Source organism: Pteropus medius, unplaced genomic scaffold (assembly GCF_902729225.1).
Source record: "Pteropus medius unplaced genomic scaffold, Ma_sr-lr_union100, whole genome shotgun sequence".
NCBI lineage: Eukaryota > Metazoa > Chordata > Mammalia > Chiroptera > Pteropodidae > Pteropus > Pteropus medius.
The window spans coordinates 6,821,960-6,847,675 of NW_024342469.1; the positions used below are offsets into that span (position 1 = coordinate 6,821,960).

The 25,716-nt window shown below is 50.2% G+C and overlaps 2 protein-coding genes across 5 annotated transcripts in view; both read right to left on the reverse strand.

The window, feature by feature from the left end:
- The window catches only part of TNRC6B (trinucleotide repeat containing adaptor 6B), a 204,143-nt gene extending 197,815 nt beyond the window's left edge, over window positions 1–6,328 (reverse strand). For 3 of the 4 annotated variants that reach the window (XM_039863399.1, XM_039863400.1, XM_039863396.1), the window contains exon 1: window positions 6,138–6,328. The gene's annotated coding sequence lies outside the window, so the exon portion shown is untranslated. The other variant, XM_039863397.1, reaches the window with a different exon arrangement.
- A 13,104-nt stretch (window positions 6,329–19,432) lies between these two features.
- The window catches only part of FAM83F (family with sequence similarity 83 member F), a 28,652-nt gene continuing 22,368 nt past the window's right edge, over window positions 19,433–25,716 (reverse strand). Inside the window, exon 5 of the mRNA XM_039863404.1 lies at window positions 19,433–19,823. Within this exon, the coding sequence (XP_039719338.1) occupies window positions 19,774–19,823 (50 nt within the window). The 3' untranslated portion in view covers window positions 19,433–19,773. The remainder of the gene's footprint in view (window positions 19,824–25,716) is intronic.

The window sequence follows — 25,716 nt, forward strand, 5'->3', positions numbered from 1 at the left end:
ACTCAGTGAACAAGACAGACCAGGTACTTATTCTCATGAAGCTTATATTCCAGAGGTGGGATGGCAGGGTTCTGGGACTCGTTAAAAGTTTAAAGTAGGGAAGAAATATGATCAGATTTATTCTTGTTTATGGAACAAATATCTTTTAGAGGATTATTCTTGCTGCAGTTTCAACAATTCTCAGGCAGAGAATTCCCTACTTACAAAAGAAAAGAGATTCTGCAAAGCTAAGGATTTATTTGAGGTTATTTATTCAAACATTTGAGTGCCTACAATATGGCAGGGGATGCAGAGATGAATGCAACACAGTCTTGCTCTTAAGAAACTCACAATCTAGTAAGAGAGACAGATCTAGAAACACAATAAAGTGTAGTCCATACTAGAAATGAGTAAAGTATGAGGAGGCAGAAAGGCATTAACTCCTTAGGAATAATTAATCATTTTATCTCTGTTAAAGGGGCATTTTTTTCATACCATTATAGTACTTGAATACTCAATCATTCCTGTGTTTGGAACACAGTAGGTACTCAAGCAAATGTCTGTAATAAAAACCAACCCAGGGCTTTTAACTCCTAGTTCAGTGCCTTTCAGTAATCTGCTGAAGAGTACAGTCATTCCAAGGAGCTCTTCCTCTGAAGCTGCTTTCAGAGACAGTTTACAAACCACAAAAGAAAATAAGTCTCATTAAATTAAAGCCAAACCTCATTTTTGACCTAGCCTGAAAATCCATAATAATATCTCAACATAGTTATTTTTTTAAAAGCAAATCTCTATTCATAGGAAATGTTCCTATGAAGACAATCCAGAAAAATGTCATATATGCAAGATAGCGTTTGTTCATTTATTTAAAATATTTATAGTCTGCCTACTACGGACCAGGTTGGGAGCTGTCTTAGGGATGCAAAGATGAGTAATACAAAAACTTGCCTTTAAAGAACTCATAATCTTATGTGGGAAGCCAATAATACACACCCAAGACAATGAGAGCTATAATTCAGCAGGTGCACACAGAGGGGAACACAGAGACCGAGTACAGATGCCATCAGTTCTATTTTGTCAGGCATCTCTTTCCATTGGTCAGCCATCATGTCTTATTGGTTGTTAAATATTTTAACATTACCCGATTTATATAAAACAAACTGTTAAATATTATAAGTAATTGCTACATGAAAAAACAATGACACCAAAAATTAATGTTAAAAGGGTTCAGAGATGTTGGAAACTGAAGTTTAGGGATAGTCTTGGGATCCCCTGGGTTTCTCAGCAAGGAAGGTTAGCATATTTGGAAAAGGAGCTGGTTCTAGGTTAGAGGAATAGAGTTATCAAAAGGCCAGTGACTGGAATCACCCACGGATAGCCCTTCAACTATGTTGAGGATGTGGTTTAGAGCTGTGCTGTCCAACATGGCAGCCATCAGCCACATGTGGCTAATGGGCACTTGACATGTGGTTAGTCTGAATTGAGATGTATTAAGTGAAAAAATACACTCCAGATTTCAAAGACTTAACATGAAAAAAGAATGTAAAGCATCTCAATTTTTTTTTACTGATTACGTGTTTATATAATATTATTTTGGATATAGCGAAGTAAATAAAATGTTATGAAAATCATTATCACCCTTTCTTTGTTTTTCTAATGTGGCTACTAGAAAAGTTAAAATTACATATGTGGCTCATATTTGTGGCCTGCATTCTATTTCTACTGGACAGTTCTACTCCAAAGAGCTTTAAATAACAAGCTAAAGAGTTTAAACCCTTTAGGCAATGAAACACCATTGAAGGCTTTCAAACTTAAGTGCCTAGGGGAGATTAGGAGAGGGAGCAGGAAACATAAACAAAGCACTGTTTCAGGAAGATTAGTGTGGGGGCAATCTGTAGAGTCAAGACTCTAGAGGCAGTTGTCAGTGTCAAAAGGCTGGTAAATGTCAAAGGGTAAGCAGGCTCAGCAGGAAAAGTATACAAGGTCTTCAGAAGCCCCACACTGGGTGGAGAGAGGAGGAAGAAATCAAGAGGAGGGTGAGGTGAGGGAAGAATAACAGCTGCATCCGCTGACCCCGACCTGGATAGCCAAGGTGCACCGCTCAGCGGACTTGGCAAGCTCGGCCACCGGTTAGGTTAGATCTTGCCTGAGTCAGTGGTAAGGGCTCCCGGGCAGAGGCACCATTTAGGAGACAGGATTGGTGTTCTCTTCGGCAATTTCCAATCTCTGTAGTAAGACCTACAATAGTGGGATCAAACCCCTGAGAAGGTAGGAGGTAGACAGCAAAGCTAACAGAAACTACAAAATAGCAAGAAATAATAAAATAAAATAAGCCTGACTCACGACACAGCCAACAAATATTTACCAGGAGTTTGCCATATGTCTGATGCTCTGCTAGGCTCTGGAGACATGGGGAACAAAACAGACATGGTCCTGAATCACAAACCAGGATGAGAGCTATGAAAAAAGAACAGAGCTCTGAGAAGCCTGAGGGTAGATGCCGGTAGTGAGACGAGGTCATAAAAGAAAGTTTCTCTGAGGAAGTGAAAATTTAATATAAGCCCTGAAGTCAGGTGGGTGAAGACAAGGAGGAAGCAGGGGAAGAACAGCCCAAGTCAGGAGAGTGATAGGTACAAAAACCTTGAGGCTGGAAAAGGCTTGGGTAGTCCAAAGAATTAAAAGACCAAGTAGAGTTAGAAGGTCAAAAAGGAGGGTGGGCCATTAAAGAGATGAGAGAAGGTTAGAGAGACAGGTGGAGGCCAGATCTTACAGAGCCTCATAGGATAAAAAATATTTCCAACAATTTGAGTACAGTAGGAAGCCATGAGGGGTTTTGACCAGGGAAAGCTGTCTGATCCTGATGGGGTTCTAAGTGCTCTGCTTAGCCTACTGAACCAGAAGCCGGCTTAGCAGCAAAGGGGCAGGAGCCAGTATTTGTAGCTGAGTAGCAAGATACCAAATTTGGGAATAAAGAGTTTATTATAAGTGTTCCAGGGTTGCAAATTTGTGAAAAGGATGGCACCGCTAAAAAATACAGAAAAATCCGATGGAAGAGCTAGTTTGGGAGGCAAAGTTAGGCATAACTTTGAACACACTGAGTATTAAGGAGTGGTGAAGAATTCCAGCAGGTACGGATGTTGTCTGGGGTATGGAAGAGAGGCGAGGCATGGACATGCGAGTTAGCAGAGAGGTGAGAGAAACTGTCAGTATCGAAAGTAAATAACATTTTCAAGGAGTAGAAAAAGAGAAAATGAAAACAATGACGACAAAAGGAGCTTGAGCCTGATCCTTAGTGTTCATTCATCTTTGGGACAGAAGTCAGGAGAAAGGTGTATCAAATGGAATATAGCATGAAGGAGTCTCCTGAGAGTGATGGAACTGTTCTGAATCCTAAGTATGGTGGTAGCTACATGAATCTGTACATGTGTTAGATACATTCTGTACATTCACAGAACTGTATACACACTAAAAGTCAATGTTACTGTATATTATTTTTAAAATAAAGGATGTTTGAAGGGGGTGGGAGTAGTCAAAAGGACTGACTCCTTAAGGGAGACAAAAAGGTGCTCTGGGAAATTTAACCATGAGGTAATTGGCATCCTTGGGGAAAGCCTCAGTGAGAGGTGAGGTTGGGAGCCCGGCTGCAAAGGTTCAAAGGATGACTGAGTAGCAAAGGGAAGCAGTCAGTACAGCCTCCTCTTTTAGAACTCTGGAGGTGAACGGAAGAACAGAACGATACAGCAGCTCAAGCAGAGAAATAGAACTGGGAGATTTAGCAAACTGCCAGAGCCAGACTTCCAAGACCATTTAAGTATTCTTCTAGAATATAGGTTTTGCCCATGGATTATTCACTTTTTTATTGTCCCATTAAACTAAAACTGCTAAAATGAACCCGAAGTTATTACATTTTAATTCCACTCCTTAGTCAACTAATATTTACTGTTATGTGCCAAGCACTGTGCTAGATACAAAAGTTCCTGGTCCCTGGAAGAGCGCACATGATTATTCACAATAGCAGGGTAGTGAAGCGGAGATCTGCACAAAGGGTTCTGAAAGCCCTGACCTCTGAATTAAATGCATTTTATTTATGAAAACAAAGTACAGATGTACTTTGGTAAAAAAAAAAAAAAAAAGTTCTTAAATTTTTAAAAACTAAGAATGAGTTTAGCATTAAATTCTTAAGTTAGGTATGGTTAACCTAATCATCAGTGGCATTTCCCTTTATTATTCCTCTCTACCTCTCAGTGCCCTTTCTGGATTTCTTCCTCTGGATAATTTTGGAGGCAAAATGGAACAAGCACAGGCTTTGAAACCAGACAGACTTGAGACTAAATCAATGCCCTTGAACTTCATAGCTGTGTGGTTCTTGGAGGCTCTTTTTCTCATCCATAAAACAGTAACAATATCTACCCCACAAGCTTGAGGTAAGGATTAGAAAAAATATATAAAGAGGTTGGCATACGGGAAGCACGCCATAAATAGGTTACTACGATTTAATCAAATGTTATTGTTCTGATTTAAAATATTTTTAAGCGCTTCCTTTTGAATGAGAAAAATTATTTTGTTTCAAGTGCATGACATATATCTGCTACCTTAGAAAAGTGGCTTGGGAAGTTCTTCGCAAGTCCTACCATACACTATTCTGCTCAAATAATGATGTTTGAGACAAACACTTAAAAATAGTCAAGAACTAAGAAAACATAAAGGCATCGTTATTACTATCGGTGCGTCCCAAGTGGGACAAACCAGTCTAATTTGCGTTGCGGCTACTTCCGTTAGTACAGGGACCTACTACTACTGATCATATCCCCGCCACGACCTACCTACAGAAATACTACAAACTGCAAAGGTGCAAGACTGTGCTAAAAGTTGCTTTTTAGAGCCATTTACATAACACTACCAGAGAATAATATAGTTTCAACGCCAAGATCACTGATGCTTCTCCAAATCAATAGGAAACTATCGTCCTATTGATATTCCTCACAACGATGAAGGAAATAGTCTCAATTGCTAAACTTTCACAAAATGCTAAGAGGCACACCTTATTTCTGTATGCTTAACTGGTGGTGGGGTGGGGAGCGCAACTAACGACGTTCTACTTACTGACTATGGAGAAATACCTCTGCCAAATTTGTTGTGTAATTTTGCTTATACTGTACTACAAATGACCGACATGAAATTCGCCTTACCCCTCGCTCATTCTCTAGCACCAATGCTAAAAAGCATTTTAAAAGCCGAAAGATACATGAGAAAGCAAGGAGACTGAAAAAACCCAGACTGGTACCCTGTGCCCAAAGACCTGAGCACGGTCTGCTCCTTAAGGCGCCTGACAAGAGGCTACCGTTACCAAGTGTCGACAGTCACTACACTGTATTTAGCCCACTAATAACCCCGATAGTTTGAAACTAAAGGGCGCCGGACCAGGCGAAGGCAGAAAACACTCCTCGGGCCGTTTCGTCCAATGTTACTGCCCCTGCCTCTCGTTTCCCCGTGGAAAGTCTGAGCAGCCTCTCGAAGACCGCCACACACGCAGGGCATTGCGATGAGGGGTGAGGGGGTGTGGGCCCAGGTTAAGCAGAGAAACGCATTCACTCCGTCACGCAGGTCCTGCACACAGGCAGAAACCGGGAGGCTTCGGGGCCTGACGCCTCCCTCTGCCATGCGCCCCGCGGGCCTCGGCTCTCCGCCGCGACGGGGACCCCTCCCTGCCGAGGCCCCCCAGCTACGAGAAGCGAACCTGACTCGGCCAGCCCACCCGGAAGCCCTCCCCCAGCTCACACCTGCAGGCGCGTGACGCCCAGAGCCGCGCGCGCCCGCCCGCCCGTCCCGGCCCTGCCATCCCCGGCGCCCCTTCCCCGCGCGCCAGACGTCGCCCGCGTCTCTACCCGGCCCGGGGTCAAACCCACCAGACGCCCGCCCCCACGGAGCACGCGCTCAACGCCACCGCCCCTCCGGGCCCCGCGCGCGCTCACGCCCCTCCCGGCCCTCTCCCCGCCGCGCGCGCTCACTCGCGAGGACACGCACACTCTGCGCCTCAGCTTGACAGGCCGGCCCGTACCGCGCGCTCCCGCGGGCGTCCTCGCCCACCCGGCGCCCCGTTCTGACTGGCGGTGCGCGGGGGAGGGGAAGGGAGGCAGTGGCCGTCGGTCCTCACTCACCGCCGAGCCGCGCGGGATCCGAGTGCGCGGCGTTCCACTGTGAGGCGATGCGCTGCGCTGCGATGCGCGCGGTCCCCGCTTCTCCGCAGGCTACGGAGGCGACGTAGTAGGGGAACTGAAGGGCTCGCGGGTCAGTCCCTCCCGCTTCACCTCCTAGGAACACGGGGACCCCAGAAACTAAAAACAAAATAAACAAACTTTCCCCTCCGCCTCCCTCCCCCAAAACCACAACACAAACACTCGTGGGCCCGCCCACAGCCCCACTCCATTGGCCGCAGGGAGGGTGCCTCCAGTTCTCACTGGCTGGCTTTTGTGCTTGTCAAGCTGCTGCTCCGCCCCTCCAATTTCTCCCCGCTGGTGTCGCCCCTCATTGGTCAAGTGCTTCCCGTTTGACGAGCTAGGATTGGCTGAACTGCCTGCGCCAATCATTCGGGGACACACCCCCTCAGCATCCCAGAGGCCGCTTCCTCGGTCGCGGACCGAGGTAGGCGAAGGGGAAACTAGAACATGATGGCGGCCGAGCTCGCCTGGCGTAACCATCGTCTATTTTCTTTTTTTAGCTCATTAATTTCTCGTCCTCGCGTTGTATCCCCTAAGCTCCTCTCTCCATCCAGTACATTCTAATAACGGGATGTATACGTGCCGGCTCCTTGATTTATCGCCTCCGAAGTGCTGAGTGTTGGCTGGTTGTGCGTCATTGGACTGTCAGGATGTCACTCCTTAGTCAAATGTTCAAACTATTGGTGGAACAGCAAGAATGCCTTCCAACAACAAGACCCAATGCCATTGGTTTGACTCCACTGAGTTCTTTCCTAGTACTTAATTGGACAAACAGGCGCATCAGTCAAATCTGAATTAGCTGTGCTACAGTTAATTGTTTGCTAAAGAGTTTGGATGGCTGGTCTTTTGACCTGTAGTTGTCGGTAATAATGACAACCACTTATTGCGTGCCCATTTTGTGGCAACTACTGTGCTGAGTTCTTTACAAGGATTATCTGGTTAAACCTGTGAATTTTACATTCTCTAAATTTTATAGGTAGGAAACTAAGGCACCAGAGAGGTTGGGAAACTTGCCCAAGGTCACCCAGACAGAGTTAGTGGACCTGGCATTCGGTCCTAGGTCTATCTGACTCCAGAGTCTTTTCTGTTTTGAGTGCCTCTCCTTTTTTTAATGCCTTCTCCAGAATCGTACTGTTAGCCAATCCAACATATTAAAAACATTTCATTCAGAACTCAAGTTTCTCAATCAGTTTCAAGTGGTGACATTGTTTGGGGCTAAAGCTATGGAGAGGTTATCATTGTCTCCACTGCATCTTTCCCACCCTAAAATAATCTTGGTGCTTCCTGACAGAAGTCCACCTATCGGTATGTTCATTTTTTCAGCTTTACGAATGGACATTTCTACCATCTTTGTGTGTCAAGCCTACCTCCTCAACCCCTACAGCAATCTTCAAGAGCTGGAAACAAGGAGAAAGGAGTCTAAAGAGAGGTGAAAAATAAGTCACTTTAGAAATAAATAATTGATTGCATGCAAAGGGAACAGCCCTTTGGCTCCTGGAAAGCTCCCAAAGCCACCCTCGATGCCGAGCAAGACCTGCGCTCCTGCTGATGGCCATTGCGTCTTTCTCTGTGGCAGCTTTCAGTGAAGTGAATCTAACATCCCAGACAGGGGAAGGCAGGATGCTTAGGACCCACTGCCAGAGTGCCAGCCCCAGCCTCTGGGACTGAAATGATCTCTAGGAGCACAGTGCTGGACTCTAGCCTGCATTCCATCCTGTGTAATTAACATTTTACCATCCCAAATCCCTGTCCCCTGTAGCTTCAGTGGGATCACCACCCTGTTTCGCTTCCTGATCCAAGCTGCTGTGTAACCTTGTTGGCACTGCTTTAATAATAAAACAACCACTGTAACAGTAATAATGCTCAATACTTATAGCCTTTCAGCAGAGGAAGACAAAGCATTTCACAAACATCAATTAAGATTGAGTGATAGGTATTCCTGGGGCAACTGACAGTAGAAAATCATGACTTAAATTCTAATAAAGATCCTAAGAACCCGAATCCTCATAACCACATGCACATAACCCATACTAGTGTTACCAGACTGAAGAGGCTCACCACCTGGGGTGTTCCATTCAAGAACAAGATATGGTCTTCATCAGGTAGGTTTATTCACTTGCCACAAGTAAAGGAGATGGGGATTCACATCCAAAACTCTATCTCCTTCAAGGGAAGCTTCGCCATTTCTTATATATACTATTTGGTTAGTTACATATTGATTTCTCCTTGCAGTTGGCTACATTTATCTTGTTGAGTTCCTTGTCAAGCTCATCCTGTTTATAGCTGCATCTGTAAAATTCTGTGCTACATTTTAACATTTAGCAAGAACAGCATTTATTAAGAACTGCCCAGACCATGAGAGCCTGTCCTTGAGACCCTTGCCCTACCCAACACTAACATTTCTGTGTGGGATTCTGAACCAGAAAACATAATGAGAAATGATCAGGGTCCAAAACCTTCCTTATCTTCATAGTTGGTTGGTTGTACCTCTATTTTAACCCTTAAAATAGTGGTTTGTTCTATAGTTAATTGTAGGACACATCTGTCCCCAACTCAATTGTAACTTCCTTGAAAATAAATGGTTTCTTTTTCATCTTTGTATTGCTTAAATTGCTCTGATTATAAAAAGTCCTCAAATAAATAATTATTCAGCAAATGAAACATCACTGGAGGCAAAAATGACAAACTGTTCTACTTTGGGCACATCATGAAAAGGCAGGGTTCTTTGGATAAGACAATAATGCTGGGGAAAATAGAGAGCAACAGGAAAAGAGGAAGACCAAATATGAAATGGATTGACTTCATAAAAGAAGCCATAGGCATTAATCTACAGGAGCCGAACAGGACGTCATGGACACGAGTCATTCACAGAGTTGCCAAGAGTCAGAGCCAGTTCAATGGTACATAAGATATGTAACACATAGAAATATTTATTGAGACTGACAGAACTTTCCTAAGGTACAAAGGCTACACAGATGAATAAAACACCTCTGTCTTGAGGGACCTCTGTCTAGTGTGAGTGACCAACAGGTAAACAGATAGTCACAGTGCAGGTGGCTTGGAAGTACATGGGAGGGACCGGGAACTCAATGTTGGTGGGACAGGGATGTCTTCCCAGAAGTGACATCTACAAATAGAAGTAAAAGATGAATTGTGGTTAGCTAGGCAAGAGACTGATGATATATGGTGACCAGTCACATTTGCCTTCTGGGGCCAGAGAGCAGGATAGGATTATCTAGGGCTAACGTTTCTTCCTATAATCTTTGTCTTTGAGGGCCTTCAGCAATCTGTCCACTTCACCTCGCTGTAGTTCCCTGCCCAGGAGAAAGCAGGAAGCTGGAAACCCTATCGTGTTTGCTCACTTGAGAACAGGAAATTTTCCCAATAAGATTGCTGTTTTTTGTTTGTTTGTTTGTTTGTTTTCCCCTGATCATAAAAGTAACATTGAGTAGGGAGCATTTGAGATCTTGTTTCTCGTTCCCTGGCATATGTCATCGGTTTCTGCTCAAACTCTTAAAAAACTCGGGGGAAAAAAAAAAAGTAACACTGAGTAAAGATGTCCAGACAATACAGAAAGTTTTAAAGCTCCCCACAATCCCACTACTAGAGCCAACTGCGGTTAAGGAGAATATCTTCCCAGACTCTTTATGAATAGACCCACACATGGATTTCTTCCAACAAACAGTGGGGTGTGGTTTAGGGTCTTGTCTGCACTCTGAGAGCTCTCATTGATCAGAACTGCAGCTTTGGGTGGAACCTGTCCTCACTTTCTCAATGAATAAGAGGGTGGTCAGCTGTGCTTTCTCTTCTAGGGCTTACTGGCATGATTTGGTGGCTGTGGAGTCAATGCATGCCCAGAAAAGTCAGTCTGGGTCAGAGACTGACTAGGGTACTCTCCTATATTCCTTTTCTAGTCTCTTCTCTGCATGCTATGTGGGGAAAATATTTTTTGTTTGTTTGTTCCAACCCGCCCAGCTTTGAGAGTAAAAAGACTCATCAAGCCCCACATAACTTTATGCAAACCAAGTGCAATAAGTTCTTGAGCTCTATACTATTCTTAGAGCTCTATATGTGGTATTCTATGAAGCTGGATTTTTGCTGAGGGGAAGGCAGGTTTAATGACTGATAGCTGCCTTGGATGGCTACCAAAAGTACTCTAAGCCATTCCAAGCAACAGGCCTTCCTTTTTTCCCTTGAGAGAGTGTTCTGTGATCCCTGAATACATTGCGTTGGTCTGGATAAAATCCAGTGAAACAGGAATTTCTGTGAACAATTCTGCAATGACCCACAGCTCGAGGTGACATTGCCAGCTGGGGCTGCTCCAGCTCTGATTTCTGTGGCACAGGAGAACTCCCTCCACCCTTTGCACTGACCTCTCATTGCTATGAGACATTCAGAAGTACTCGTAAAGCATTCTTCAATTCTCCAAACTTATAACCATAGGAAGATCCCCGCAAAGGAACTTAATCCAAAAGACAAGGGACAGCTGACAACTGATCCTGCTCACTTGGATAGTGGGTGTGGCCACAGTCAAGGCCAAGAGCAGTGGGGGAGGGGAACTTTCTAGAGGGTGCCGATTACAGAGGACATGATCGTGAGCATTTATTACATGTCTGGTAGTATTTATTGTGCAACAAAGCCCTTGTGACAGATGCCATGCCACTTCTAAATCACCTCTCATTTCTTATGACCGCACTTCCTGAAAAGCTCCTCCTGAAGCAGCAAACGCTGATCCCTCCTGTGTGCTGGCCAATGCTAGAACCACAGGAGTTCATGAGAGAACCAGGAGAGGGGGCTATAAATAATAGCAACCCTTTCGTGAACACTTGCTTTGTGTCAGATGCCGTGCTGAGGGCTTTACGTGGATCCTGGCAGTTAATCTTCAGGATAAATGTGGTTATCCCCATTTTCCAAATAGGGAAACTGCGGCACTGAAGGGCTGACTAATTTGTCCCAGGTCACTGCAGGTAATAACCTTGCAGTTGAACCCAGGCAGCCAGCCTCCAGAGTAAATGCTTCTCCATGCTGCTGTGTTGCCCTCTGAGATGTGTGTCCTAAAGACTCCACAATGCCTCTGGGGAGACAGGCAGCCTCCCCATGAATGTAGCCTCTTTGAGCTCAACCCATGCTGTTTTCCCTACGGACTCCATGACCAGAGTGCACCTCCTCCTGGCTAAATTACTGCCTTTGATGGTCCTTCCTCCACTTCTTAATTGGGATTTAGCTCTCCCACTCCCATCTAAATAAATCCCTTCTTTCTTTCCTTCCCCCTTTCCTTCTATTTCCTTTTTTGTTTTAGCTTTTTAAATAATGACCCATGATGCTCCCTCATTCTCTAAACCTGGCTTCTAGCCCTAACTCTCTACTGAAATTCATTTCTTTGAGTGCGTCTCTGACCCTGTGCTGGCCAAGATCTCAGTCCTGTTTCCATGGCTTCACCTCTACGTTTTACTCTGAGAATCTACTCTTAGCTTCCCAAAATAGCCAGCTTCCCTCTTACCTCTACAACTGTTCATGTACTTTTTAATACCACCTCTTTCTCTAAGCTCCTTCAAGGGAGCATGTTAATTCTTCTCTTCTTATGTTGCCTTCTGGGGTCACGGGGGTGAGGATGGGGAGCTGGGTCATCATCCTGCCATCACCTCTAAATTGCATATTTTCATCTCTCTATCTCCAGCCATCCTTTGCAGTCTGCTTGCTGGATGACCTCATTCAGGTCACGTAAACAGTCTGAGCTTCAGTTTCCTCATTTCTAAAATGAATATATTGAATCAGATTTTTTTATTCTAGACTCTAAGATAATGATAAAACCTAAAGTTTTGAAACACATACTATGCCAAGCAGAACCAGCTACATAATTTGTGTCCACGTGAAAGGAAAGCATGAGGTTCCTTCTTCCAAAATTTTTAAGAATTTCAAGACAGCAACAGCAGAGCATTAAACCGAATGTGGGCCCCTTTGCCTTCTGAGAACAGGGTCCCATGGCACCATGCAGGTTGCATGCCCCTGAAGCTGGCCCTAGTGCCAGGCACAGTTCTAAGAATTGTATATGTATTCACTTATTTAATCGTCATAACCTTATGAGATAGATACAGATGAGGAAACTAAGGGAGAGAGAGGTTAAGTAACTGTCCAAGGTCACGGTTTTCAATCGGTGGAGCTGAGAAAAATACCACCTGTCCGGTGGCGTTGTTGTGAGATCCACACAGTGAAGGACAGTTGCCCTCCCAGGGGACCCTCAGGAGGACTTCCTGGTGGCCCCTCGCCTGGGCCACATCCACTGTTTCCTCAGTGAGTTCACACATGCAGTTTCTGTCACCCAGGATGCCCCTTCTTCCTTCCCTCGTGCCTGTGTCTACACTTTCTTCAAAGCTCAGTTCGAGCCCCTCCTTCTCTAAGGGGCTTCTGGAGCAGAGAAGGCAGGCTGGCATCTCTTGTCCCCGCTAGATCTCTTCAGTACCGTGTAGAGTCAGACACCCCCTCCCATCCCTCCGCAGCCTGGCCATGGGGATGATGTATAGCCTTCAGAACTTACCCTCTTGAGACTCACTGATGACCAATCCTACAGACTAGTGAGAAAACTTTAAATCTCTCTCCACGACCTTGCAACAGCTTGTGATAGCCTGTCTCGCCCAACAGACTGGGTGGGAGGCCTCGTGGGCAGATACTACGTCTGAATCTTCATTATGTCTTTGATGCTTATAATTCTCCCGAAAGAGTTCTTTCAAGATTCTGGACCTTTCCCTGGAAAGCCTTGCCTCATTCTCCCCTCCCCCATTCATTCTTCAGGTGTCAGCTCAGGAAGCCTTCCCTCACCTCTACCTCCTGCTTGAATTTAATGCCTCCTCTGGGTGTCCACACCCTCTCTGCTTCTTCTTCATAGCACTGACTCCCTGGGTCCATCTTCCTGATCAGGTTATGTATGTCTTGAGGGCAGAGACCAGGGCTGTCTTATTACAGAGCCTGGGGCATGGTAAGTGCTCAATGTTTGTTTGAACAAATGAGTAAATATATAAAAGTAAATATTACATATGTGTTGGTTAAAACCCGAGGTTCTTTTGTGGCCCTCAGCACAGGGCTGGACACGTGATGGATACTTATGTAAACTTATGAAATGGGTGAAAACCAAGGCAAACTCCAGAATTTCTGTTAAGAAGAGGGTTTAGTGACAGCCATCTGGTTGCGGGGAGGAGGGCTAAGGGATTCTTCTTGACAGCACAAGGACAAAGCAAGGATCCCAGGTGTGACAGTTGGAGGTTAGTGTTGAGAACCTGGAGGAAAGGTGTCCCGGGCCAAGGTTTGGCAAATGAGCCCTCACAGGCCAAATGCAGCCACTGTCTGTTTTTGTACAGCCCGTGAGCCAACGATAATGTTTACATTTTTAAGTGGTTGAAAAATTAAACTCGTGTTTTGTGACATATGCAAATTGTATTGAAATTCATATTTCAGGGTCCACGGTTTCACTGGAACACGGTCACAACCACTCACATGCCGTAGTGGTTTAGTGCTACAGCAGCAATAGTTGTGACAGACACTTCATGTGTGCAAAGCCTAGAATATTTACTATCGAGCCCTTTACAGAAAAAGTTTGCCAAAACCTGGCTTCTGCCATCTTCTTAACTGCTCTGACCAGGAAGAGAAGGGAAATGTGCCACCATCTGGCCACAAGATGTCAGCATTTCACCATGGTGGCTTCAGCCTCCGGCGCCTCCCTAAGAAAACAGCCGGGATCTCTTCCCAGTCCAGCTGGAACCTGCCTGAAGGGTCAGGGACTGGTTTGGGAAGTCCAGAGGCTTGGCGAAGGTTGGCAGGATTTCTGGATGTACCGTTTTTTTTGTTTTAAGTTTAACCTTTTTTTTTTTTTTTGTATACAAAGGATTCTGCAAACAAGCTAAAATTGTTCATTTTTCCCAAAACTATATGTCAAGAACAGTTGTGGGACTCTTGCACAACCAGATAAAACTGTGGTCCTCTTTCGCTCCCGGAACCAACAAGCCTACGGAGTCGAGGTGGGGATGGGCGTGCAGGAGGACAACGCGGGCTGCATCGTGCCAGGTGGAGCAGCGCACACATGGCACCTCAGCTGGTTTTCTCCACCTTCTTTCAAGACCTGGGCCTTGAAGCTTCCTCTGGGTGGACGGACATTTAGCCCTGTATGCCGACTATGCGACAGGAAAGTGGCAAGTACCCAGAGAGGGAGCAAAGGAGAGAAGCCGGGAGAGAATGCTCCAAGAGCGGACTGGTCAAGCACCCGACGTAACTCACCCCCAGAAGCACTGCGAGCTGCTGAGCCCCCCGATGTGTCAGCCTCTGTGCTACGTGCCTTACTCCCCACAGCCTGCCCGTTCTGAGACTGTCCTCTCACCGCCCCTCGCCTCCGCTGAGATCGTAGCAGGCGGCATGACCCCACACCATCCTAACTCCACCTGCCAAGCCCTCCCTCGCTCACCACGCCTCCCCCGGCCTGGTGCACAGTAAACGTCAAGCGAATGAACAAACGAAGAGCACTGCGATAAAGTGCCTTTCCTTGTCCAATCGCCCCATTTCCAAGACCTTCCAGGAGGAGCCGAGGCAGACAGTCCAAGCTGCAGGCGGGGGATGAGAATCACGAGGCGCAGTGCTTGGCTCTTAGCGCAGGATGGCTTTTCCCCTTGCTCGTGCCCTGAGGACTGTGGCCGCTGCGGGCATTCAGCCTGTTCTTGCCCTTTCCTCTTTTCCTCTTCCAGGCTTCCCACGCACTTGCTGCCTTCCATGGCGCGTCCTAGCTCGTCTCCTACAATGTGGGCATCTGTTCCTGGGGCTGCTTTATAGAGGCTGCAGACAATGCCTAACTTCTAGCCACTTTCCTGATGAAAAGTTGTCTCCGGCTGGCTGTCCCATGACAATGCTCTAGGAGGGTCTGGATAACCAGATTCTATCTAGCCTTTCCCACAACTTGTTGGGTGACTCTGGACAAATTTCCTCACTTCCCCTGCTTTTGTGACAGCCTTTTGAAAGGAAGTGTGCAGACAGGGTCGTCCCTGTGCAGCCAGAGAGGGCTGGAGACCTGAGCCCACCCGGTCTGCAAACGATGGGGAGATGAAGACTGTCCGCTGAGGACATAATGCTGAAAGGAGCTTTCCCAGAGGAAGAGATTCGATCGGGGAGGACTTTGGATAAACTCAGTCTTTAAGAAATGAAATAGCAAAGACCAGAATTCTGTGTGGCTTCTAGGTACATGTCTCAGACGTCAGGAACAAGACTGAAAGTGTCCTTGTCAATTCTGGAGACTCCGACACTGCCCGCATTGATTAGCCTGGCTTATTCTATCAAGTGACTGTCAGGTTTTTAATCATTTAACAGATACGTGTTAACCAGACACAGGTCTTCAGGCTCAGGAACCCCAGGGATAGAATGGGCTACTTATTATGCCAGGCGGCAGCATGTGCTGCCAGAGAGGGCATCCAGAAGCGTGGCTTTCCCCCGTTCCTAGCCGGGAGCGCGGAGGTTTGCCGGGAGGGGCGGGAGGTCCAGGCCTACCTAACTTCTTCGGGCCTTTGGGGCGCCTCAGCGATCACTCAGCCTGAGGCTGCTCTCGCGTCTGCACCTGCTGCCTCGCACACTCTCTCAACCTTGGGCTGGCTCAGCTCGCAGAGCCTGGGGTGCCTGTTCTGCATCGAAGCTCCTGCCACTGAAACAGCAGCACAGCCGATCACGGTGACAGCCGCTGAGTCTTCTAGGCAGGGAGGTTGGCTGTGGTGCACAGCCAGATGATAAACTGTATCTATGGTGCACGGCAGGGCTAATTAGCTGCTGAGGGGGCTTGGTCGATGTTCAGAGTGTGGTTGTGATACTCTGGCTAGCAACTCCCACCTGGCCTGACTCGAGGAGCATGGAAGGCTCTGCTGTCAGCCCTGGCTGCCTTCCGAGGTGGGAACACTGCTGGGCACACACGGGTATGTCCAGTAGTGCTTTCTGTGCAGGACTTAACTGAGACTGAAGGAAGGAGAACAGATTGGGAGGAGGTGTGGCAGGAAGCTGAGTGGAGTAAGGCAGGTGTGTGCACATAAACACACCTGTTCCAGGGAGTATAAAGCCGTGCAGAGCTAACAAGGGAACTAGAATAAAGATGGAAGATGCTATCATGTCAGTCACAGAAAGCACAATCTTTGGCCAGTCCGTCAACCCCTCTGGGACAAGGCGCTGTTTTGCGGGGGTGGGGTATGCACATCAAAGTACCCTTTGCAGTGCCAGGGCTGCAAAAGAGAGAGCTGTCCTCCTCCACTGGGGCGATTTGACCACCCCCCTCCCCCCAGGGACATTTGACACTGTCTGGAGACATTTTTGGTTGTCTCATCCGGAGAGGAGATACTGATATTTGATAGGTAGAGGCCAGAGGTGCTGCTAACATCCTGCAATGTGGATGGCCCCTCCCCTGACAGAGAATTTTGTGGCTCCAAAGTGTCACTAGAAACCCCATAGCGAGACTTGCATCTTATATGATGTGGAATTCTGGCAGAGACCTGTACCTCCTCGTCTGAACGGTGGGGACGATACGACCTGCGCTGTTCTTTATACAACTTTGTGAGGCTTGGTCCCCACATATATGACAACTTTTTGTTAATTTTGGTAAGGGCTCTTTCCTAAGTTTTTCTTAGTTTGAAACCTGCAGGTGACTAAAGCATCTAGAACGGTGACTGGCATATAGTAGGCGCTCAGTAAGTTAAGATAAAAGCAACATAGTAAAAAGAAAAAAAAAGTCTCACTCCCCTCCCTGGCCCATTTCCTCCACAGCTCAAGGCCACCTTTTCCTGTAGACTTTCTATAGGGTTCTATACAGGCAGAGGGCCGTGGTGTTAGCAGAGGCTCTCTAAAAGCACCCTTGAGGGATCAAGGATAGGACTAACCATCCTGAGGACAGAAGGCTGACAAAAGAAAGTGGAGAGTTTTGCCAAATCTCGAGGGAAAGCCTCCCGGCCCCTCGCAGGAGTCCTGTGCTTCCTGCGCCAGCAGCCCTGGGGGTTAAGCCACCAGGTGAGGTCGGCTTCCCCAAGCATCTGTGCCAATTGCTGATGCTCAGCCTGCAGAAGCTGGACTCAGAAAGTGGGCAGCTTGCTGGTGGTGGTGGGGTGGGGGCAGGGCCCTCCCGAGGCTACCAGCTTGTGCAAGCTTCTGCAGAGGAACCAAGGGCATGATCCACCCTTGAACTTGCCGTCCAACTGGGAAGGCCAGATGTACCCTCGAGATTTGATGAGACTGTGTCGTGAAGTGTGTGCAGGTGCTGGAACAGAGGGCAGACGTACTGAAAACTGAGAAGCAAAGAGGCGGGACGGAGAGGGCTGGAGCTCAGGCAGACGAGCAAACATCAGGCCCACATTTTAGGACTTGCAGATCCACAGCAATCTCTGGACTGCCATCTCTTTGCGAGCTTCTCAGGGCTGGTGGCGGGTGGCGGTCGGAGGCCATCTTGTCCCAACCTCTGGAAGGGGAGGAAACAGACTGCAGGGGTAGCAGCCTCGCAGGCCAGCACTTTCCCCATTCCACTGCTTTGCTTCCCCTTCAGCATATGGTCTCCCATCCGCTTTATTTCTATGAAGGAAGTGAGACTAATCCCATCTTGCACATGGAGGAACTGGGGCAGGAAGGAAGGCCTGGTCCAAGGCTGCAGTGACTTGCGACTTCCATCCAGAATCCTCCTACACGCCAGGGCAGGGAGAAAACTGGGCCCGCTTCGGGATGCGAGAGGAGGAGGGGGACCGAGGCCCATTTCTCTCCCAGGGGAGGCACAAAGTGAGAATCCCTCACAGAAATGCTTAGGAGCTGGTCCCTCCCCCACCTCTTCCCTCATCCTCAGAGGTGCCCACTCCCTCCATTGATGGTGACCTTTCCCCCACTGTAATTTACCCACCTTGTGTCCCACACTGTCAAGGTGACCGCTTCCAACTGAGGTGTAACAACCCCATAGCCACTTCCCCTCCCTACCCCTCCGGAACAAGCACATGCCACATTGCCAGGCCTTGGTGCAGAGGAGGCACCTCCCAGGAAATGTTTAATCTGCACAGAAGCTGGGGGCAGAGGGGGCGTGTTAGGGCCCTTGCCATGCCATGCCCCCCCCGACACCTTAGAAGTGAACCTCAAGATGATCAGAGGGGCCCTGGGGACCAGGTTCCCCCTCCCCCACCCTTGAGGTTCTTCTCTAATGACTGCGCTGTGTTGTCCCACTTCCTGCTCCTCAAAGGACACCTGGCTCTCCTCAGCACAGCCAGGCCCCCTGCTGGCCTCTCGCGCCAGCCACCTCACAGACATCTGGGCCCCTTCCCCAGGCGCAGCTGGTGCCGTGGGGTTTTGCAAAAGGAAAAACACAAGGAAGAGAGTTTGGTTCGGCAGTGAGGCTGCCTGAGGGGTCCTGCCCGAGGAGCCTGCGGTCTGGCAGTTTCTGCCATGCGCATTCACTATCTGTCTCCTTAGACACCTCAGTCACACAAGTGGGGTAGGGGCAGTGTGTGATTTTAGGCTGGTCTCTGGGCCCGGCCTCATGGCAATTGGGCTCTTTGGGGCGTGGGGGGAGATGAGGGCCCCAAACACAGCCTGACTTTTGGCAGGGGGCTAAGGCTGGTCCTTGGCTGAAGCATAACTACAGAAGGGGCACAAGTCTTGGCTGGTGACGGGGACTGAGGGTCACCTCAGGGGTGGGAGGAAGGGCAAACACTCCTGTCCACAGGGCCAGCCCCCCACACCACCTGAACTACCTCTTGGCCAAGCTCTCTCACCCTGTCTTGAGGTGCAAATCAAGGCACATTAAGTGGGGGGAGCGGCCCCAGGTAAAGGCACTAGAAGAACCCCCATACTGGCTTGCAGCAGGCAACAGCCAAGGGGGCTGGGACCCGTCAGGGCGAAGACAGCGCAGAGCGAGGGAAAGCAGACCTCAGCACGAGGGCTCTGGAAATGGCAGCATCCAATTCTGCCCCTGGCTCTGGCTCCCAGTGGGACATCTTCCCCTCATTCCAGTCAGTGTCTAGCGCAAGAGCCGGCAGGGAGGGCCAGGAAGGCCACCGTAGCCAGCGTTCCAGCTCTCCTAGCATCTTCCACCTTGAGTTTTGAGGCTAGAGCAAGACTGCATCCTTGGCTCAGAGCCTTGTCCTCTTCCCTTTTATTCCATCAAACCTGTTGGGGGGACCAGAAGCACCAGGAAGCCCGAGGAAGGAGAAGGCGGGGGGGTGGGGCTGCCCTGGAGACCCTATCACATTAAGGTATAAAGATACGGGCTCACCCCCTCAGGGGCCCTGCAGGGCAAGGCTGGCCAGTGGAGGGAGGGAGTCAGGCATGAAGGAGAGCGGACGCTAGTCAAGCTTCCACTTCACGTAAACAAGGAGTGACCCCTGCCCGGCCACCGACGGTCTTGTGGAGGCGTGTGATTGTCTTGAGATGCTGTAGACCCTCACATCCCAGATTCAGGGGCCCTGAGGCCAGGATGGAGGCTGCTGGGCAGGAGGCCAGTAGGGATCCGATGTGCAAACTAGTATAGAGTTTGACCTGTGTTCTCCACAAGACATGACAGTGGGTCATCCACAGGTCCTGCCCACCGCTGGCCCGCAGCTCAGGAAATCACACAATTGCTGTTCTTGGCAGGACTGGGACTTGTTTTACCTGCAGAGACAAAGGACACAGGCAGGGAATGACGTAAGTGAAGTGCTCAGTGGACTTGCCTCCGGCCCCTCATGTGCACTGCCCACGCCTGCTGATCTGGAAACAGGTCAGTAGGCCACCCAGGCAAGCAAAAGGCAAGGTCCTCCTGTCCTGGCAGCCTCAGCAAGACGGGCACTAGTTGGGACATCGAGGGATCTGCCCTCCCCTGACCTCAGCGGGGTGTGGGGAGGGATCTAGACTCTAAAGCAACAACTGCAGTTAACGACTTAAAAGTCTTGCCAAGAGGCAGTTCACCTGTAGCTAACACCATATGCAGCCTCACAGTCTACAAAAGCACAACCACAGTCATCCTCACGGGTGGCCTCACTCTGAGTAGGTATCATCAGCCCTGTGTTACAGCTGAGGACAGCGGGGCCACCAGCTCCTGGAGCCAGTCCGCATCAGAACCTGGTCTTCCAAATCCACTCACGGCTTCCTCTGCCATGCAGGCTGCCTAGGTTGGAAGAGGAGAAACTTGTGCCTCGGTAAGGTCCGTAGGCTGACCGAGAGCCAGGCAGCACGGCAGGGACCACAGGCTTAGAGAGGTGGTGTTACCGTCGAGGACGGAGGGAACACATTTCATTTAGAAGAAAGACGGGGGAGAGAACACTGTGTTCCCTCAGGCCAGAGACGCACAGTTCTCTTCCCGGGCCCTTTCCATCCATTTCCTCTCCCTTTACAATCAATCCCTAGCAGAGGCCGGTGGCTCCTTTGGCTGGATTCCTGCTCTGGGGCTTATCGTGTGAAGGGGCGAGCCGCGAGGCAGACGCTGACACTCCTGGCCTGCCTGCGAGGTGTCAGCCATTGGATCCACAACCTCCTGGCGCCCTGGCTGCCTTTCTCCCAGGTGGAAGCTGCCGAGTTATTTCCTGCCCGTTCTTGATGCTCACACCACCTTCTCATATCACTTCAGCTGTGAATTTAATTAAGGTGGTGGCTGCCTCTTCTCCTGAGCCATTAGCTAGAGACATGAGGACAGGCCCCAGTGGGGCCCCTTCCCCCCTAACTGTCCTGCTCCATTCATTAACCGCGCCTTGGGACTTTCTGGGTCCAGCTGAGCTCCTTGGAGGCTGAGGTTAGAGGTTAGACCATGCATGCCCCTTACAGAGGGCTCCGACAGTCAGGGAGCTCGGTCATCTTCCATGACAGTGCTGTGGCTGCCCCTGGAGCAGTGCTGAAGTGATCACATTGTGCTGTCCCACAGTCCCCTCACTGCTGCAATGGACATGACCATCCCTACTTCCTCCCCTTAGTGACTCGTCTTATTTGCTTGGCCAGCTGAGCAGACACCAAGTTTCTCCCCGGAGGCAACAGCGTTTTGGAGGCAGGAGGCAGGTAAGTGAAAGAAACCCTGGGTGCTGCGGCCGGGTCGCCAGGGGAGCCTGGTCCCCACGCCGCGCACGGCCCCGCTCCTTCCCGGGGAAGGCTGCAATGCCGACTCGCACTACTTGTTTGGTAGGGCTGGATGAAAGCCGAGAAATGGTTTGAAGGAACATTCTTTGTGTTTCCTCGTTCGTTCGGTGCACACGGATGGGGCGCCCACCACGTGCGGATGTTTGGCAAAGCTGAGGCGAGGCAGATCCGCTTGGATTAATAGGGAAGCATCCATGAACAGCCAAAAATTTTTTTTTTATGAAGTATGTGTGGCATGGGTGTCCAGAGGAGGCTTATGAGGGAAAAGCAAACTGCGACGGGGAGACACACGGGAGTGAGACTAAAGTAGGGTGGGAAGCGGGAGGAGACAGCACAGAGTAACGGCCCGAGAAGGGACAAGGCCTGGTGAGGAGAGAGGTAGGTGGGGACACTTACATTCCCGGCCAAAGACCTACAGGGCTTCACATTCCCCTTTCTTGGAAGAATCCTCCCTGGATGTCCACTCTCTCCGGTCATTCGAGGCTCTGCTCAGATGCCCCTGGGTCCAAGAGGCCTCCTGATCACCTTTAGAAAAGGGTCATTGCCCTCGCCACTCTCACTCTGCAGGATGGTATTTACTCCGCAGGGGCAAGGGCTCTGCTTGTTTTGTTCACTGCTGTACCAGGGACTGAGAACAGTGCCTGGCACAGGGCCGACTTTGCAGACACACACACACACACACACACACACGTTTGTTGGATAAAATGAGCCGGCAGGCAGTGGCAAGCTACGCAAGGGTGTGCACCAACCCTAGCAACAATAGCAGCATCGCAGCATCAATAGATGTTGATTGGGTGACATATGTGCCCTCGCTCACCTCACTCACCCAGCTGTAACATAAGCCCCAAGAGAAACCAGGATGGTAGGGGGATGTGACATCTGTCAACAAGAACAAGCACGCCTGCCTCTTCTCTAGAGCCGAGTGGGATCAGTCCCTTGAAGGAGGCTCGCTCGGCTCCCCTCACCTATGCTATGTGACTGGGACCCCAGCTGGAAACGGTGTTCAGGCTTATCACACCAGACCGCAGCCTCCAGACACCAGCTGTGGGGCCTGACCCACACTCCTCAGGAGCGACAATGACTGCCTTGACTAAGACAGATCTTGAGTAGACTTACCCTGCAACTGGGGGCTCACAGGTCCCTTATGGAGCTCTGAACCCCAGGAGCACATCCCCAACTTTCCGTCCTGGATAGGGACCCAGATTTGCAGGAGAGAGAGATCTGGGACCTCCAGCCCCAACGGATGTCACAGGCAAGCCTAAAGTCCAGGAGCACAGCAGCCACATCACTGGAAGCCAGACCACATTAGTGGCCACGGTGTCTTGTCCAAGCACAAATCGGGGGAACCCAGGAGAGTTCTAGAAAGGTGACTGCCACTGGAGTCACCTCAAAGAATCCAGGGAAAAACAGCATGGGCCCAGAGGACCTTGGAAGGCAGTGACCACTCTCCTCACCCTCTCTGCTGGTAGGACACCAAGGGGAGAGTCGGTCCATAAAAATGTAGGGAAACGGGGCCAACCCTGCCTTTCAGGGACAGCCACAGTGCTTTGCGCAAGGCCCCGGGGGCGGGCGGGGGGGCGGCCGGCAGGAGACTGTGCTGCCCTTTTCTCACTGTGTGACCAGGGACACAGGGGCTCACCTCTTGTCTGTGAAATGATGCCATCAGGCAGGGTGGCTGAGAGTTCCGTGTGGAAGCACTTAGCACCGTGCGTACCCAGCACAGGCCAGGGGCTCGAAAGCCTGTGCCTTTCTTCCTTCTCCTCACCGCATTCAGAGTGTTGGCCATTTCTCAGTGATTTCCCTGGGGGAGCTGGGTGGGGCTTCAAGACATTACCTGGACCCTCCTACCAGCCCTGAGGGCAGGGCCTTGTCTGAGTGTCACAGTAATCTGTGGCTTCAGGGACCCCTACATGGAAAACACTGGGGCACTTGTTTAAAATGCACATCCTTGAGCACAGCCCAGTGGCACAGACTCCCCGCTGCATTTTAACAAGACTCTCCAGTGACCTCTGTTCCGGAGGTTGAGATCTCTGCCCCAGACGGCCTGTCTCAAGCTACTGGACGGATGCTCTGCCCAGGTGCTGAGGTCTCAGCCCAGAGAGAAACCAGCAGGAAAAGGCGCTTGGCTTCTGCCAGTAGAGGGGGCCGTGAGCCTTCAAACCGCCAGGCAGCCCAGCAGCTCGCTGGATCCCAGACCTAAAGGAAGGGATTTCTGAAAGCTCTCAGGAAGACCGCGCTCGGGTTTGCAAAAATTTGCATGCTGTTTGACAGCTATATACTTCTTATCAAGCAATTTTACAGGCTGTCAGCGCTTAGCTTTTCTATTTCTCTCTCTTTCGCCCACCCTGTCATCAGCCTAGGCTCTCCCTTGACAAGAAGGCAGCAGAGACAGAAAGGCCAGAGTCAGAATCGGAGCGTGAAGGGACCTCGGAATCTCTCATGGCTCAGCCCTCTTTTTCTCAACCAGGAAACAGCCTGGGGAGGCAGAAGGGTGTGTCCATGTAGTGAGGAGCAAGGTACCGGGAGCTGAGACCCCTGGATGCCTGTTCTGATGATGGTCTGAACCTTCGCTGCGGGATGGGGAGCCTTTCTCTGGATGACGGGGTCCTCAGGCAGCAGCAAAGTCATTTCCTCCCAGGTGACAGCACTAGGGTTAGTAGTGCCAGCCTTGGGGGCCTCTGTGCTGGCAGGAGCCTGACCCTCTGGCACACAGAGTCCTAGTGACCCGGAGGAAGCACTAAGGCCACTCAGCTGGAGGCCACTAGAAAAGGCCCTTGGGGAGAGGAGTTCCTGCTCCTTGCCCTGCCTTTGAGGGAGGAAAACAGCAGGGAGAGAAAGGTCTCCTTGAGGACTTGAATTTCAGGCCCTCGGGTACTGGGTGCCCACTCAGGTGGGCAGAGGCAGTGCTGGACGAGGCCGCTGCTTCTTCTGAAGCTTGGAGAGGAACAGGGTGATCTCATTGGGCACCCCTTGCACCTTCTGACTTTATGTGACTCTCGAGTTCGCTCTCCTCTCTCCCTCTCTCTCGGGGGGCCGGGTGCTTGGGAGAGGGGTTTCCGCAGGGCACAGTCGGGTTTGCTTGGTGGGCTCCTGGGCGCTATGTGCAAACACTCAGTGGCAGCAACTGTCCAAGTGGTCCAAGCAGGGGAACTGGATGCTGAGAGACTCACGGAAGGCAGCAGGAAGGGACAAGACAAAGGGCCTTTTGTTTCTATGGAAACAGCACCTCAGGGTGAGGGGCTGAAGAAAGAGAAAGCTCCCACTCCACCTCCATCAGAACCTGGGAAATGGCACCCTTCGTGGTTGGGCTCACCCCTCCCCCTCCCTCCACTGCCAGGTGTTCTCCATGGCAACCCTCCCTCCAAACGAGAGGTACAGAGCTGCATCTGGTGTTGGGGTGCCAGGGAGCCCAGGGGGAATAAGACAGGGCCAGCCGCTCTTCCCTGACAGGACACAGGTTTGAGTCCTGGCTCCAGTACCACTTACTGTGCCAGGAGACCACTAAATTCACCTTCCTGAGCTTCCACCTGCCACCACAGAGGTCGTTGTGAGGGCCCAGGGGAGAGAAAGCTCTGCGTGAAGGACCTGGCACGTGGAGGTGCTCAGTAAATGCTTCCTGGCCTGACAGAGGCACGGCACTCGGGCTTCTGCTATGCCCAGGTTCACGGGGACTCCGAGGCCCGTCCTCACTTTTAGGAGCACAGACCGAGTGTGTCAGGCTCTGCATTCGGGCTGTAGACTCAGTGGAGGTGAAGACGGTTATGATCCCCTCACTCAAGCCGCTCCCCATCAGGTCAAAGCTGGGGCTGTGGGGGATGTGGGGGTCCTGGAAGTGCTCAGGCTGCCTGGGGGCAGGCCCTCAGGTCCCGCCATCACTAACTGGCCAGGGAGGGAGCCCAGGCTCACTGCTGCCAAGCCCCACAGCCACTGAGGGAAAAATCCCAACATGGACATCCTTTGGACTCAGAAATGCTGACATGAGAAAAGGCACCGGCAGGAGCCCTGGCTGTCACCGCCAGCCTCCAGAAAGGCTGCGCTGGAGGCTGCTCCAGAGAAAGAGATGAAGGCCAGGACCTCTAGGGGATCCCAGAGAGACAGCTAGAAAGATAACACCATCAGGAACAAGCTCTCCCAGAGGTAAGCAGCACAGCAAACACCACTTATCAAATAAACACAGGGAGGAACCAAGGCAAACTGTTCACAACAGACACGAGGAAAGTGGGTCAGGGCGTTGGTGGGGCACAGGTGAGGGTGGGGTGTGTTCGACCACGTTGGATCCCGACAAGGAACAAGCTCTGCGAGAACGGGCCCTATTCTCAGGGGCAGGGGTCGAGCCTGAGCCCCGCCCCTCGGCTGCACCGTGCCTCTGATTCTTCATTTGCGAAGGGGACACTTTCTAAGACTGTAGTAGCAGTAATGTCAGCTCTGGACTGCTCCACAC